This window comes from Trachemys scripta, chromosome 6 (assembly GCF_013100865.1).
Source record: "Trachemys scripta elegans isolate TJP31775 chromosome 6, CAS_Tse_1.0, whole genome shotgun sequence".
NCBI lineage: Eukaryota > Metazoa > Chordata > Testudines > Emydidae > Trachemys > Trachemys scripta.
In genome coordinates this window covers 61,440,731-61,458,314 of record NC_048303.1, presented here as the reverse complement: position 1 = coordinate 61,458,314, position 17,584 = coordinate 61,440,731, and the positions used below count along the sequence as shown (strand labels likewise).

At 36.7% G+C, this 17,584-nt stretch overlaps 1 protein-coding gene across 15 annotated transcripts in view; it reads right to left on the bottom strand.

The window, feature by feature from the left end:
• Positions 1-1,153: 1,153 nt before the first annotated feature.
• PPIP5K2 (diphosphoinositol pentakisphosphate kinase 2) overlaps positions 1,154-17,584 on the bottom strand; it is a 90,128-nt gene continuing 73,697 nt past the window's right edge. For 4 of the 15 annotated variants that reach the window (XM_034773947.1, XM_034773953.1, XM_034773950.1 and 1 more), the window contains 7 exons: positions 16,404-16,473; positions 13,863-13,982; positions 12,916-12,978; positions 10,990-11,049; positions 8,952-9,098; positions 4,686-4,814; positions 1,154-1,925 (listed from right to left, as the gene is read on the bottom strand). In XM_034773947.1, coding sequence (XP_034629838.1) covers positions 1,858-1,925; positions 4,686-4,814; positions 8,952-9,098; positions 10,990-11,049; positions 12,916-12,978; positions 13,863-13,982; positions 16,404-16,473 — 657 coding nt within the window. In that variant the 3' untranslated portion in view covers positions 1,154-1,857. The remainder of the gene's footprint in view (positions 1,926-4,685; positions 4,815-8,951; positions 9,099-10,989; positions 11,050-12,915; positions 12,979-13,862; positions 13,983-16,403; positions 16,474-17,584) is intronic. The other 11 variants (XM_034773951.1, XM_034773963.1, XM_034773952.1 and 8 more) reach the window with 7 other exon arrangements.

The window sequence follows — 17,584 nt, the reverse complement described above, 5'->3', positions numbered from 1 at the left end:
GGATGAGCAAAAAAGCAGGTAAATATACTGAAAGTCAGATACTATCTATTAATGAAAAAGCAGAATAGACATTAAATTAGCCATTGACCTTGTTTTTATTTAGGAGCGCATCAAAATTTTTAAACCAGAGCTTTGGTTGACTGGAATGATATGCACACTTAATTTTAATAGTGTTTTTAAAAAACAGTAAACATGATGTGTACATTCAAATGTGTGCAAGACAAACATTGTCCATACTACATGGTTACATTATAGAGAATGAAATGTTTGAAATATACAACTGTGAACCCTTTATGTTTTTGGTATCAATTATTTAGTCAGCACTTAGTAGGACTATTTTCTAGAAGCCATTTCACATGTGCCATGTTTAAAGATTTGTACAGACTCTGTGGCAAGTTCATAGTGTAACTGTAGTTACATTGAGAATTGCTGGATAAGGAAAACAAGGCTCTGATGCTTAAATATTTCTTTGACGCTAAATCTCTTGTAATTTAAACTGGAAAAAAGTCTAACCTGCAGTTTATAAAGTCATTATTAATAATCAGCCACTTGAACTTTCAAAAGTGGACAGTGATGTTTTGAATACATTTTATAATTCTAAATGCCACAGATGAAAGCACAAAACTGCTGAACCTGGATGACTGCTCTACAAAATCTGACCACTTAAAAGCATAATCTGAGTTGCTAAAGCTTCTCATAGCTCTAATAAAGTCTTCAACAGTCTTAATGAGAGCTGTTGACAACAGCTGCGTTTAGAATGCCAATGGTATGAACATTACAGAAAATGCTGAAGCTTAAGTATTCAGATAAACTTTGAAACATTAAACATTCTGGTAACACTGCAGTTTCTCTTTCATATGAAAGGGTGGTAGTGCGCACCACGTACAAATGGGATATTTAGAGTTTCTAGGGTAATTTACTACCAGACCAACTGTAATTGCTTCTTAAAAACCCTGTTTTTTATTGTGGCCTTTTTTAAAGTGACTTTTTAAAAAACAAACCTATGTAGCAAATAAAGGCATCTTTTCAGTAAACAAAAGAATTTCTTAGAATAAGAAAATATATAAACAGAATTTTTTTCTGTAGGAGGATATACAGACATATTCCTTATATAACCATGTATATTAAACAACAACATAAAAAGTATATTCAAATGTTAGGGGTCTGATGTAAACACACAAAAAACAAGGAGATTCAAAGTGAAAATACAACATCCTTAATTCACCCCATTGTGCCTAGTTACTGCAGCATATATGGTATTAAAAATTCAAATGCAAGAAGCACTTGTTTAACTCAAAGAGCCAAGTGATTTCTTTGGAAATGTATTCAAATAAAAAAATGCTCCTAGCCAAGATCATGCGCATCAAATTTCAGCCCAGGAAAAAAATTCACAGCCACATTATAAACCCCCTGAAAACAGGAGTTTATAATGACAACTACAGTGGCGCTTTGAGAGCCACTATAATACATACTGTTGGGTTGGGGTGTTTTTCTTTTTGCTTCGTATACATATATAGTAAACAGACACTGAAAAAACTGATGTGCATCTTTTTCATTAAAGTTGTGCAATTCATTACACTACTGAGTAAACCTCTTTGCCTTAAATATTTTAGAAAATGAGAAGAGACCTTTCAGCTGAATATATACAGTGTGCACTAGTTAAGAGTATTTAAATTTATATACAGGTAAGTGCACCAAGACAGACAGAGACATGAATGGCTTTGGAGAGTTGAGTCAAGATTTAGTCTGCTTTTCTACCATTAAAAATGCATACTGAAGATTGTTTTTGAAGGAAGATGCTTCCAATTTTGTCTGAAGTCCTTCATTTCTTCTCAGTAAGGGTTTCATCACCAAATTTTACATCAAGCTAGATTCTTTAGGAGATGGAGTAACATCAGAGATGCCATTGGAGGGTCCACTGGTAGCTGCAGAGAAGCAAAAAAACCCATCACTGGTAAGATTGCACAGCAAAAGAAAGGTCAATATTAAAACTTACATCAATCTTGCTGTAAACTGAACTCAAGTAACCCATTATAATCACTAAGTAACTCAAGTTAATTAATGAGGAGTCTGGTGGCGCCTTAAAGACTGACAGATTTATTTGGGCATAAGCTTTCGTGGGTAAAAAACCCACTTCTTCAGATGCATCAAGTTAATTAAGTCACTTTTGAGATGTTTGGACTTAAAGTTAGACCTACTTTGACATTGTTACACTGTGTTGAGCAATTCACTCTTGAAATTCAATAGTCTGCCACAGATGAAAAAATTAACGCACCATTAGCAACTGTTTGTGGAACCCTCTAACATCTGCTCTTCTAGAAGTCAGACAGCCAGAAGAGGGAACACATTTTAACAAATTATATTGATCTGAATCAGCTTGAAAGCCACAAAAAAACAAACAATTATTTCTGTCTAATGAAGAGGCAGGAAGTTGATAGGAAAAAATATTTTCAAGCTTCTCAGCTGTAGTACAAATAAAGGAAAGTTTTTACAAACTGTTCTTGACAGCGTTTTTAAACAGATTTACATATACACTTAAGCCAAACAACTTAAAAATGTGTTGCAGCCAATTTCTAGTATAAACTGAAGATAGATAAGGCAGTTTCAGTTTGGAATTTTTACAATAAGAAGTTCAACCATTTACTATTAAGTCATTTACAATAGTGTTGAAGTCTTTCATATGGTTAGCTATAGTCAAATAAATAAAAATTCTTGGATTCATGTACCTGTGCATAGGCTTTATGGGGAATCTCAGCCAAAGGCTCTAAAACACTGGACCCAAAAGGGGAGTTATATGGTATCCCTGCTGTGATAGTTAGACTGGCTCCAGTGCTCCAACAGGAGCTTTCAAGCAGGAAGCAACAACAAACCCCAAATAGCCAATTAAAAAGGACAGAAGACAAACTTCAATATCCCTTAAATCTCTGGAGAAGATAAATGGTTGACTGATTACATTGCAACGGGAAGCAAAAAATTAAACAAGACATATCCTGAAGAACAAGCATAAGACATCTTGAAGGGATAACATAGTTACTCCCAAAAATATATATAACAGCCATCAAAATGATGTAACACCAAAGTATTAAATAGGGAGGGCCGAAAAGTCTGAGGACCCTTCAAATGGAAGATTTTGTAACAGGTAGGTCAAATCTAAAGAACAGCATTTTGTAAATGCACGTAGAGAAGATAATTCTATTTTTCAAATCTCCTGGACAGACATAGGGTAAGAAGTTGACAGACTCTCATACAGTGAGCCTTGCTAGGCAAATCTAGAACTTGAAGGCTATCTTTATAGGACTCAGTATTTACACATGGTTCTTTTGGAGACAGAACCTGTCAATATTGGATAGAATTAAAAGGTGGATGAACTTTACAAAGATTTCAGTCTGTGCTAGCAAAAAACCTAGGATCATTTTTGTTTCTTAAATAGACACTGGGCCTGTGGAGAATGGCTTCACTGGAATGGATCTATTGGCAAATGATTAAGGTGAAAGTCAGTCACTCTCTTTATGATTCATCTGTTGCACAGTATATTTACAGAATTTAGCTGTAAACTGGATCAGTCACTAGAAACTGAACCTTACTGTACGAGGTTAAATTTATTGTTAGAAAAATGGCTTCACTCTGAAGAAACCCAAGAACATAGGAAAGGAGCAATTGAAAAAGAGCTCTGTGTCATTTGGATCATATTAACATTGGATAGGACAAGAAGCAATGGGCTTAAATTGTAAGAAGGGAGGTTTAGGTTGGACATCAGGAAAAACCTCCTAACTGTCAGGGTGGTTAAGCACTGGAATAAATTGCCTAGGGAAGTTGTGGAATCTCCATCATTGGAGAGTTTTAAGAGCAGGTTAGACAAACACCTGTTAGGAATGGTTTAGATAATACTTAGTCCTGTAATGAGTGCAAAGGACTGGACTAGATGACTTCTCAAAATCCCTTCCAGTCCTTTGAGTCTATGATCCCATAACAATGTAACAATTGCCCCATGTACTTGATAAAAAGCTGCAAAGAATTAGTCAGAATTCAAAATTTGTTTAATAGGTAGTTTTATTTATTTCTGTTTGTATGTGTCATTCCAAGGCTATTAGCGTATCTAAATTTCAGCTGTTTAAGAACACAGAGAGAAACACTGAATTTGATCAGTATCAACTGATAAAGCCTTCCCAAGTCTAGCTCAACAAAACTACGAGGAGCAGTGGGACACTACTCAGACCTTCACCAGCATGGGTGGAATGATCCTTTCCTCTCTGCTGATTTATTTAACACACAGTAGCTCTATTATTTTTTTACTGTGTCTAACTGCCTTGAGTCTAAGTCTGGAAGTCTAGTCTTAACTGCAGATTGACTGCCACCAAGTCACCTGAATACAATTTGAAAGTTTTTTTGTAACCACCAGGGTACACTACATCTGTATTCTATGGAGGCCTCAGTTCAGCCATTACTGCTGAAGTGTTATTGTTAAAGTAGCTGTGCTATGCTATAATGAATCTATTTTGTGACTATCTGAATGATTCCAAATACAAGGATAAGGCAGCTATTTCATAACATTCGTGAAGAAATGATTCAACAGGTAGATGGCAGACTATTTTAATACGTAATAAATCTTTGCATCTTGAATATCTATTGGGCATATTTAAGCAAAAAGAGTTTGCTGTTCTGCCTCTGTGACAGAAGTTACTTACATAAGGTTGGTTTCTCTATTGCTAGCCTCTCAGGCAAGGCTGCAAGTGGTGTTGGTTGGATTTTTGCAGGGGTGTATGTATTTAAAGAACTTTTTCTTCCAGACAGTGAACTTGAAGATGCTGAAGAAGCTGAAGGGGGGGAAAAAAAAAAAGGTCTTTTTTTACCATCATGAACAAAATGTTTGTCAAGTATTTGCACATTACCAAAATGACAAAAACGTCAAATTCCATACTTATGGAATCCGGACATGGATTTGGGTTTTTGGTCTTTATCATGGATTCATAGTGGGGGGAAGGAGAGGAAACTCTGCCTGATCCATCTTAAGAAAGCAATACAAAAGCTTCACACTGCCAGGAATAATAAGGTTAGTGAATAGTGATTGTTGCTTTGCCAGAAGTGCTCCTGAATTTTGACAGGGCCTGGAATGCTGCTAGGACTGGCATTTTGTTTGTTATACCTAGTCTGAGATGTCTAATTAACAAGCCTGTAACAGAGCAAATAGATATTTGGTAACTGCTAGAAGACATCATAGGAAGAGGACAAAAAAAAAAAAAAAAAAAAGTCCACACAAATGAATTCCCCCCAAAGGGAAATAGGATGGGAAAAAATACTTCTTTCCACTGCCAAAAGCATTCATGCTCCATCCTGTCAGTAACAAGAGCACTGACCTGTCCTCCCAGGTACCAAAACTTGTTACCAATAAAAGCCAACTCCTCACCAACAGAGGAGCCCTTCCCCATAGCAGCTAACTAAGACTCCCTCCTCCTTCCAACTGCCAAACACTCCCTTAAAAAACAGGGCAACCTGACACACTTCTTTTCCAACAGTTAACCATTTAATTCTTTGAGGTCTCAAACTCTAGGTGGCAAGCCCTGTAGGTTTCCGCTCAACATCGCAAACTATAATTATTTTAGGCTGTCCATATTTCTCGTTTTTCTATTGCATCCTGAAAATTAAGATCGCATTTTAAAGGAACACTATCCACTTACAAATCTTCTTTTTCCCCCTAAACATAGTATAACTGCTGGTGAGCCTCCCTGTACATTTTTGTCATTTTATAATCATTTTTCTATTTCAAAAAAATGTTTCTCCATCTGTTCATGTATAAAAGACACATAAAACAAGATGGGGAATTGTTTAATAGGAAACTGACTATTCATAAAGTGCTGTCAAAGTAAAAACACTAGAAAGAGGAAAGCATCTCTAATCTTGTTTGTTATACTATATCAAAGAATAGCAAGTACAATTTTTCCCACAGAAGTATAATTTCTTTACATGCCCTTCAAAAGTTTGCATTTCCCCTTTCACCCTATGCAAAAAATACAAAAATCACAGTGAAAACCACACGTGTTGCAAGTCTAGCATTGCAGAAAACTGTTTCAAGAGAAGCAGCAACAGACACACAGTGGAAGGCAATCATCCCCAGCACATTCACATCAACAAGATGCAAACTTGAAGTTCTATTCAGGACCATTTAAATACTAACATGTAGCATAGGGAATCTTTTATAGAAAGAAAATTAAATGAAAAGATATTGTGCATGTGGAACATTCAGATTCAATAATAAAAAAGAAACAGGAAATACAGATGTTATGGTTCCAGAAGCAACATTAGCTCAGCCAGGTTGAACATATCATAATTTCTATTCCTGTATTTCTGGTTAACTGTGTAGTTTAACATCTGTTTGCCATAATATACACACCACAAAGCATACAAGATGCACAACATATTTGAGTTTGGTTTAGTTAATGTTGGGATTAACAGATATCCTGTAACAAATTACAACCAACGTGGAAATATAGTGTAAACCACAAAGTACTGCATATTTGACAGTAGTAAAATTGATTTTCTCCTGCATTCCAGAGTTACAATAATGTGGGTGGGGAAGAGTGATCTCACTAAAATGAGAGAATGATTAATTGGTTCAAGTATGATAATGTTTCCAAGTTTGCCATATTCCAGAGAAACCAATGACCACATAGTGAAAAAGTATTTCAAACACATTAAGAGTTGATTAACATTTTTGGTAAATTACAGAATCATAGAAATGTAGAACTGGAAGGGTCCTCAACAGGTCATCTAGTCCAGTCCCCTGCACTGAGGCAGGACTAAGTATTATCTAGCCCATCCCTGACAGCTTTGTCAACCTGTTCTTAAAATGCCATCAATGATCGAGATTCCACAACACCCACCCCCCAGGTAATTTGTTCCAGTACTTAACTACCCTTCCAGCTAAGAAGATTTTCTTAATGTCTAACCTAAACCTCTCTTGCTGCAGTTTAGACCCATTACTTCTTGTCCTGTCCTCAGTGAATAAGAACAATGTATCACCCTCCACTTTATAACAACCTTTTACATACTTGAAGACTTATGTCCAGAGGTGAAGGTAAGCCGGTCTGGCGTACCGGCAAGAACCAGTATGCCGTGCAGGACTGAACTGGCTTGTGCGGCGGTGATTTAAAGGGCCCAGGGCTCCAGCCGCTGCGGGTAGCCCTGGGCCATTTAAAGTGCTCCTGGAGCTCCAGCCAAGCTCGGGCGGTGATTTAAAGGGCCAGAGCTCCGCGCCCTTTAATTCACCCCTGAGGCCTGGGGCTCCCAGCCACCTCTGCAGCTGGTAGCTCTGGGGTGATTTAAAGGCCCTGGGGCTCCCAGCCACAGCCGGAGCCCCAGGGCCTTTAAATCTTGAAAGGCCCCGCCTCTTCCGGTTGAGGCCACACCCCCGCTCAGGACTCTGGCGTACTGGTAAGTCCTTTAAGTTACTTTCACCCCTGGTTATGTTCCCCCTTAGTCTTCTCTTTTCCAGACTAAACAAACCCAGTTTTTTTTCCAATATTTCCTCTTAAGGTCATGATTTCTAGACCTTTAATCATTTTTGTTGCTCTCCTCTGAACTCTCTCCAATTTGACCACATCTTTCCATGAGTGTGGTGCCCAGAACTGGACACACTACTCCAGTTAAGACTCCTGCTATTACATCCCAGAATGATGTTCACTTTTTTTACAACAGTATTACATTGTTGACTCATATTTAGTTTGTGATCCTCTATAAACCCCAGATCCTTTTCTGCAGAACTCCTTCCTAGGCAGTCATTTCCCATTTGGTATTTGTGCAGTTGATTATCCCTTCCTAAATGTAGTACTTTGCATTTGTCCTTACAGAATTTCACCCTATTTATTTCAGACCATTTTGTCAAGATCACTTTGAATTGTCCTCCACACTGCTTGCAATGCCTCCCAGGTTGGTACTGTCCACAAACTTTGTAAGTATACTCTCTATGCCATTATCCAAGTCATTTATGAAGATATTAACTAGAACTAGATCCAGGACAGATCTCTAAGCGGGACCCCTTAATATGCCTTTCCAGCTTGACTGTGAACCACTTAACTACTCTAAGTACGGTTTTCCAACCAGTTGAGCACTCTCCCTTACAATAGTAGGTTTGTCTCGGTCAGGGATAGTCAATAGGTGGACCGCAGGGCAAATCCAGACCGTCAGACACTTCTGAATGACCCCAAATCTTTTTATATTATTATTATTTATTATTATTTTCTCTGGAGTCAGGTTGACTATACCTTGACCAAGAAATTTGGACCTTGACAAAAAAATAATTGGCTACCCCTTGTCTAGGCTATATTTCACTAGTTTGTTTATAAGAAGATCATGGGAGACAGTAACAAAAGCCTTAAAGTCGAGCTATAGCACATGTACTGCTCTCCCCCATCCACAAGGTTTGTTACCCTGTTGGTTTGACATGATTTGTTCTTGACAAATCCATGTTGACTGTTACTTATCAGCTCATTTTCTTCTAGGTGCTTACAAAGTGATTGTTTGATTATTTGCTCCATTAACTTTCTGGGTACCAAAATTAAGCTGACTGGTTCATAATTTCCTGGGTTGTCCTTATTCCCATTTTTATAGACCAGTACTATGTTTGCCCTTTTTGGGTCCTCTGGGATCTCTCCTGTCCTCCATGAATTCTCAAAGAGAATCGTGTATGGCTCAGAGATCTCTTCAGCCAGTTCCTTAAGTATTCTAGGACATATTTCATCAGGACCTGCTGACTTGAAGACCTATGAACTGGCTTAGTAATTCTTCATTTGTTCTTTCCCTATTTTAGCCTCATACCCTACCCCATTTACACTGATGTTTGCTATGTTAGTCATCCAATCACTGATAATCTTTTTGGTCTGTTCATTTTGATAAATGGCCTATGGATCAACTATGACCAATAGTGTTTATGGTTTACAGTAAAAAAAATTAATTACAACATAAAGCAGTAGACATCTCCGGTAGGTTGTCACTTGAAGTAGCAGCAATGGAGGCAAGAAATTCATCCACCTGCTTTAAAGACAGAGAGTTGTGCAGGGTTTCTAGAGGGCAGATGGAAGGCACCATGGAATATAGTTCAAAACCTACAAAAATAAAGAGAGAGAGAATTTCCAGACTTTAGAAATAAGACCAGAATGGAACTGTTGTACAGACAGGAAACACTGCATAAAAATGAACATAAAGTACATGTCTGATATCAAAACATGCAAACATACAATATCCTTGAAGTAATGACATAAGACGCTATGCAATATGGCGTTAGAACAAGGTATGTCAGATTCCATCATATAGTAAACTCAAGATAGTGTACTACATACTACAAAACCCATGTCCACATAAATCAGTGTACACAGATACAAAATATATCTTTGCTCTAGTCTTTGCTCAGTACATTAAGTTAACTACTGTTCCGGACAAACTTATTCAATCATTATAAAAGGCAGGGAATATCAGTATTTTCCCTACTTGTTCCCATACCAGTCATAATAATATATAGGTAGCTAATTCATTCAAGATGGAGCAGCAGCATGGTCATGCTGTGAACATTTTTAACTGAGCTGCTCTTAGAGCTAAAAACATTGGCATTCCTGACAGGCAACACCTTGTAGCATACACTCTCTATCCTCTCAGGTATTCTAGGAACAAGACCTGCTTTAGGTTTCCATCTTAAGGTCCACCAAGACCACTACCAGCATTTTTGTACTTTGAGACTATATTTTAATTTTATAACACACATTTATACCTATCTTTACTAAAACAATAATTTACATCACTAGAAATTTCACAACTTAAAACTGTGAACTATACCAAGTCAAAACTGAAGTGATATTTAACTTTATTTTCCAATATTACTAAAGACATTGATATTTCATAAACCAGCCATGCACATTTTCATTCCTAATGAAATAAAACAAAGCATTTAAAATACATATCTATGGTTAATAGTGCAGTTCTGTGAACTGATGTAAGCTTGATAGCATTCAATGAAACGTGCATCCTACAGCATTTCAAAAGAGGAGAAACGTGTCCACATTAGCGTTCTCATATACAGCTGCAACATTAAATTTACAGTATTGAACTGAAAAATTATAAATTGGTATATTTCTTCCAAGATGTTTATTTCAATGAAAAGACAATACTTAAAGAATGTCTAGAATTTCAGTTCACGGTACATTTTTTGGGGGTAAAGTTATCAATATCTGAACTCCCTCAAAAAACATTACTAAGCATTTACACAGAAAATAATTCTACAAAATTTCAACTCGTGAGCTTTTGTATTCATATTTGGACCCAGCCTTGGATTCAAGTGAGAGCCAATCCTGCTATGCAAGCTGCTCAAGGGTACTTAAATCAGCTTCACTTACACTATAACAGTTATAATGTTGCATGTTTTTAGAAACTTAGTTGTCATATGCAAAACAAACACCACCACACAACTTCATGTATACTTTCTTTAATATGACAGCAACTAAGCTGCAGTATAAGCACTAAAATAAATGTGTTTGGCATAAGTGTAAGATATAAAAATACTATGCATGCATGCAAAGTGCAAACCCTTTCTTTGCATTACTGTAAATTCAACAAGATTTAATTTTAACCTAATGAAAGTGTTACCATCACGAAAATGTTTTCCAAAATATTTACATTTTATTCTAACGAACAATTTAGTGGGACAATGTCAGGGTAGGTCAGGACACATGCTTTACTAAAAAAAACAAAAACAAGAAAACAACAACCCACCTATGTTTCAGTGCCTATTAATAATGATGATGATGATTATTACTACTAAGGTAACAGCTGTTATAGAACATCCATAGGAATTTAAAAAGAAAATTTTAGAAAAATTAACTGTTTATGGTTACTTTTTGAAATTTCCTTTACCCAGACTACACAAAATGCAAGACACGAAAGGGTTAACACAGCAATTTAAAAAGCCATCCTGCTGTCCTACATTTAATAGCTAGACACACATACCACTGGGGCTTAGAAATTCCACAGAGGAAATGGACCAGCACCTAAAGAGGTGTGGATGTTCTGCATGAGGCCCAGAAAATAAGGTAACGCACTGTCAGAAGATGACTTGTTTCAATGTATTCCTTGAACTAAAGATGAAGGGGGGCGACGGGAGAGCATAAGGGGATGGAGAGTGTCTGAAATGGGTTAGAGGTTGTAAGGACATCACAAAGTTATGGAAATAAAAGAGTGAAAGGGAGAATCAAATGACAATCCAGAAGACAAACAAACAACAATATGTTTTAAAAGTTGGTAGAGAACACTTGGGAACCTGGAACACCTCAGGGAATGCATTTAAGATTCACAGGAGCACATGTGGCATGCATTAACTTGTAAAAGGTATGTGGAAAACATTTATATTAAATGAATCAGAATACACAATGTGCACAATAAAGTAATTGTGTTTAAATAGAGATTTTTATAAAGAATTATCCAGTTACAATAAGTATGTTGCTGTCTGTTCCCTTTAGCACTAACAAATTTTTTGAAACTGTTACATAACATAGATTCTACTTCGTGAATCTAGTCTCACTTTACAACTTTCAAATGTTTTGCCAACACTGAGTTTTTAAATACAGCATTTGCTCTTTTGTTTAGATTATCTGACTTGATTTTATATAGAGTAAGGCCCACCTTTCTCATTTTCAAGGAGGGTGTTTAAGTCAGCCTTTTAAAACTTTTTATTAACTGCAGGTTTGGTGGTGATTCTAACAGTTTTATACTAAACACTTTCTTCAGGAAGCCACTGCAGTACAAATATTGACTAAAAATTCCAAATGGATACAATATTTCAAAGTACTACTTCATGACTTAATTATTCAGAAGCAAAACAAAGTGAGAACTATGTTTTTTTTTTTAATCTAAACCATTTTCTAAGTAAACTGTTTGTTAGAAGGCAATAGCACAGATCTTTACGACTATTTTCACTTCAGTTTCAATGGCAAGACCTTATTACCCTGCCACTGTATTGTGTCAGTAAGTGGTGGTGCACAGTTTTAAAATGGTAATTAAGAAATCTGGAAAAAATCTACACTAAGATGTGATAAATGCTGAAGATTGAAGCCAACTTCTATGAAAAGGGCATGCTATAGGGCCTATGTAGTGAGCTAGAAAGTTATGAGTAACATATTTCATACTTTCAACTTGCATATGTTAAGATAGGTTTCATTAAAATATGGTAGACAGGAGATGAGTTAGCTTTCACCATAGAGTTCAAGAGGTCAACGCAAGACGAAGGCAACTCTAACTGATTATTAGTGAAGTATTTAAGTAACTAGCATACATGATGAACATACTGATAATTACGTATGGCAAGGTTAAGTAGCAGTTTTTCTGTTCAGTCATCAAAATTGCAGATTAACTAAAACGGACCCTAAATTTTACTTTACTTTTTAATCTAGTGAAACTTCAAGAAGATGGTAGCAAACGCCAGTTGTCAGTTACTGTGATTTTATCTAGATTCAGAAGGCTCAGGGAAACAGTGGAGCTCATCAGCAGGAAGAGGAAGAAGTGGAATGTTAAGTTATTGAGAAATATATGCCATTCAAGAATAGAAGTTTGTTTTTATCATATACCATACACAGTCTGATCACCTGAGACATTGGAAAGAATGCAATTTGTCAAGGAATTCATGATTATAAGCAATATTTCCATTTTCACAAGATTTTCTGATGAGTGAATTTTGAAATCATATTTATATAAATGAATAATAAAGGAGGTATTTAAGACTATATCAGTGTATCTAGTGATTATGAATATGTTTGGAACTATGCTTGGTTGAAGTCAGGAAGGACAGATGATTGGACGAAACTGTACACCCCGTGTTTGAAATAAAATGAAATTAAGGGATGAAGGGAGTATTTTTTTTTAAATAAAAGCAAAACATACCATTGGTTGGGTGTCGAGCAAATGAGATAGAAAATCTTTTAACAGCAGAACCACGTGTGGTGTCTGAGAAAGAGAAAAACAGGTACCTGAAATTCGTAACAGCTACCAAAAGAGGGACACATTTCAAAAAAGGAAAGAAGAAAAAAGATGAACAAAAGGTTAGAATTAAGTGGCATGCAGAAAGGACCAGAGGAAAGGGCTAGAGGCCAAAAAGAAGTTAAAAGTAGAAAATGTGGCTTTATTGATAACTGCAAGGTGTTTAATGAAGTGTATGAAAGAAAAGCAGGATGAACTGGTGATTTTGGCATACAAAGTTATATATCTGGTTAGTGCTGAACATTGAGAAGAGTGAATTTGGGGAAAAATTGCATTAATACTGCTCGACCTCAGCATTAAAAAAGTAAATTAGCACGTTTTCTTTAAATGCTGAAACCTGCTGTGAAAGCTGTTCTACCCAAGATTACTGAAGCCTAAAACCTACCACTCCTCTATCCACACCCACACACCCACCAAAGAGGAATCCTAAAATTTTCACTCAGTAATATGAAACTGGTCTTTTCCTTTTGGCTCCTTGTAAATACTCCATGCAATGTAATATGTTTCAATTCAATGTCAATACGTAATTATCAAAATCAGAGGCTTAAGCGATGAGCACTTCCAACTACATTTTCAGCTCTTCATTGTTCTGAAACTGTACACGCTGAAAATCTTTCAATGTATATTGTATTCAAGGTACATCAAATAGAGAAGCCAGGAACAAGGATTAACTGTGTCATTAAACTAATATAACCAAGCTATGGGCAGTAAAGAGGCAGTAAAAAGTCGTACAATTAATGCTAAGGCAAAGGATTCTAGGATTCCACTGAATCAGTAGCCTAGGGTTCATCTTTAGAACTTCAATGTGTGCACCTGGATTTGTGTGTGCATCTGAGAGAGTGTGCACATACCATCTATGCAGCCAGAAGAAGTCAGCTTTTTACGTTGAGTACGAGCATAATCCTGTAGGTTAGGTGCGCTCGAAGAACCCCCGAGTACTGAAGTGCTAAACAGGCCCGCACAGTGAGACCCTGATGGGAGTTAGAGAAAATACATACAACAACCAGGTGCTCTTCCATTCACATTGGGGATGCATGCAGCATGCAAGCACTTGGCTCTTACCACACAAAAGGCAGCCTTTGGCAGTGCCTTGAACAATTCACAATATGCTTGTAATGTCACAGTGGTACTTGTAGATTGTAACTACTATAATTTATTGTGCTTCTACACATATCAGACCACCCTCTGCTACATGTGACTAGAGAGGACTGGATTTTAACAAAGGGACTTCATTTCCTGTTGTCAGGTTCGGTAAAGAAAAATTACCAGTTAGCATCAACATAAATAAAAAGACATGAAAGTTACGTGTTTTAGAACCTGCAGTTCTGAAACAAATGTAACCTGGAAAATCTTGCTTATTGCTTTCATGGAAATTGACCCCCTTGAAATGGCAGTCTGTAACTTCAAGTACTCACACATTTTCCTCAGACTTTACATAGAAAAATGTCACTTTCCATCACTCATGATTTAACGTGAAACATGTTAACCAAATTGTCCATTCTTATATCTGTATTTCAGCTATTGTCACAGCCAACCATAGACATTTAAAGCAGAAGTTTCACCAGGTTTAGCTTCACTTCTTTCCTAAAGAAGACCCTTGTATTAAGTAGTCCTCCATGTAAAAACCTGTATACTTTTGTTGCCCAGTCATGAACAATCTTACCATTAGAAGTGGTTTACCAAGTAACTGATGAAATACCATTAATACACTTAAGTGTGAAGACATTTTCTGTTTACATAGTCCACCATACTATGAAAATCATATCCAAATTAAGAGAATGGGAAGAAATTACTTTGTCTAGAATTTGTATTTTCCTTTAATCTTCTTTATTATTCTGCAATGTTATTACTTGATGGAGGTCCAGTTCAGATTTCATTGTTTGTATTTCATATACATGGCAGTATATTTAAAAACAGCCATATACCCAGTGATTTATTTCCTTCCAACAACGGGAAACATTACTAGCACATGTGATGAATCATGGCCAATGTAAATTGGTGCCTGGTCTGTGGCAAAAGCCTTTTCACCAAAGTAATACCTTCAACTATGCACGCAAATGTAACAGCTTCTACGAACTATACTGTGTCACATCGAAGAAGGGTAGTATAATTTTAGCAAAAAGTTAGAAAGATTGGCTTTAGTAGTCAAGACCACCAGATGTATACATTTTACTAGGAAAATGTAACAGGAATAAAAGTATCACAACGATCAAACATACAAATAAGTACAAAGCCTTAAATGGAAAGATAGTGGAACTTTTACTTCTAACTCACAATGCAAGGTATTTATGTGTGTGTTTTGTTTAATGTGTTTCAAGCTAGTTATTTCTGAAAACAGACAATTTTTTGCATTTACAGAAAAAGATACAATTAACTTTCAGCAGCGCAAAATTTCCTATCTAATGCATAACAACTATACAAATAGATGCCTGTTTCATGGTAACAGCAGAAGAACATTTCCTGAATTAAAGCAAGTTAAGACGTTACAATCCACAGTTAATTATTCAGTCCATTAATAGAAATGTTTGAGGGCGGGAATGAGAGGGAAGTGCAAAAGCCTCAGTCTCTCATTAGAAACTAAAGTTTCTTGGTGAAGGACAGGAGGCTAGGGTTTTTTTTTGTTTTTTTTTTTTGCACTCACTAGTACAGGGATCCCCAATGCGGTGCCCGCGGGCACCAGGGCCTACTGGCCGCCAGACAAGCAGCTGTCGAAATGCCGCTGAGAAGCGGCAACGTCAAGAAGCGCTACTGCCGAAATGCCGCCGAATTTCGGCGGCATTGCCTCTCAATGATGCCTCTTGACGTTGCCGCTTCACAAATTTCAGCGGCGACGCCTCTTGACGTTGCCGCTTCATGGCGGCATTTTGGTGGCTGCTTGTCCAGCGGCCACGGTCCTCGGCAGCTAGTTGTCCGGCGCTCGCCCCACGGAAAAGGTTGGGGACCACTGCACTAGCATCTCTTCAGTTGTCTCAATTGACCACAGCAGAAGACACTTATTTTCGCTTGAGGAAAAGTGTTTTTAATAGTTTGCATACTGGGACTTTTGCTTTCAAAGAATTCCACAAAAATATTAACACGTCAGTCATAATTTAAAATTTAAAATAACCCTGAGTACTATCTTTGGTTAGAGTAAAGAATCAGTGAACAGTCTCAACTGTTTTGCTGTTCCCTACGATCCAGTTTCCATTAAAATAACTTTTGCTGCTGAAATATTGCTGAACTCAGTGGGTTATACTGTCCCAATGAATTAGTAGATACTATTATATTCAAAATACTATTTGGAACTGTTTACACAAGAGTTTTAAAAATCCAAGATCATATATCTGTGTGCAAAACAAAAGGCATTGGAAAGTCTGCTTACTTGAAACAAAATTTCAATTGCATGTACATACCTAAACCACTCTGCTTTTGTTCCAGTATAGTTCTTGGTGTTCGTAAGTTACTATTGTTGTCTGAGAGGACCTGCATATGCAAAACAGAAAAATAAGAAAAAATAGAACAGCAGCAGGAAATGTCCGTTAAACTTGATATATTGGCCTGCTCCAGACCGACAAGTGTTAATAAGCTGTATGATAAATGTTAGTAGAAATACATAAAAGAAATATGAAAGATCATGCAATATCCCCTTGTGAAGGGAGTCCATTTCACATATGAAGTCCTTGCAATGAGGTGGTGCAAAGCGGGCATTCAGAATTAAAAAGAACACAGACCAAGACAGAGATGAAAACACAGACAGTTGAGATAGATTTTACTTCATTTTACCAAATGCATACTCCTAAACTGCTCCTGTATTGAAAGGGGAATGGGAGAGGGAAGGAAAGACAGACAGGCTGTTGAAGTCACCATACAGTCACTGATCCATGCACGGGCTCTATCAGCATAGCCTTCAGACGCCTTTACTGCACTCTTTTACTATATACAAGTTCCTTAAATTTCCAAAAAGATCATGGAAATTACTGAAACTCTTAGAAAAGAAAGGGGCATGGTTAGAACACCATCCATTGTCCTATATACAGACAATATTTTGAATTGAGCAATCTTTAAATCTTCATTGACATTTTGACTATGTCTCATTTGTCCTGCTCTTTCCCAAATATTTAGACAAAAAGGCTTCAAAATATTGTACAATCCAATGGATGAAGTACTGTGTTTGGTTTTTTAATTAGATATCTCCAGATATAGGAGTGAAGGCAAGAATGGTTAGTGCTAGAGTTTGTTTCCTGCTCAATTAATACCAGGCCACTGAAAATATGATCTATACAAAACAAGTTTTGAATAGTAATATCAGACGCTACATCAATTATTTTAAGTAGCCTCATCTGTCATTTATTTTTAAAAAAAAGTTTCAATTTACCTACCACCAAATTAAGCAATGCTATTTTTAAAGTCTTAAAGGACAACTAAGCCAAAGCTGAAGTCCGTTTCATTAAACAGTAGTCTATGCCTTTTCTAGAGTGTTAATGTTTACAATTCCTGTAAAAAAAACCCAATTCATTGTGGAAATATCTAATACATTCAGTGAAAATTCTGTGAAAAAACATGCATTTGCTTTCTCCTCCTTCCTCCCCCAACA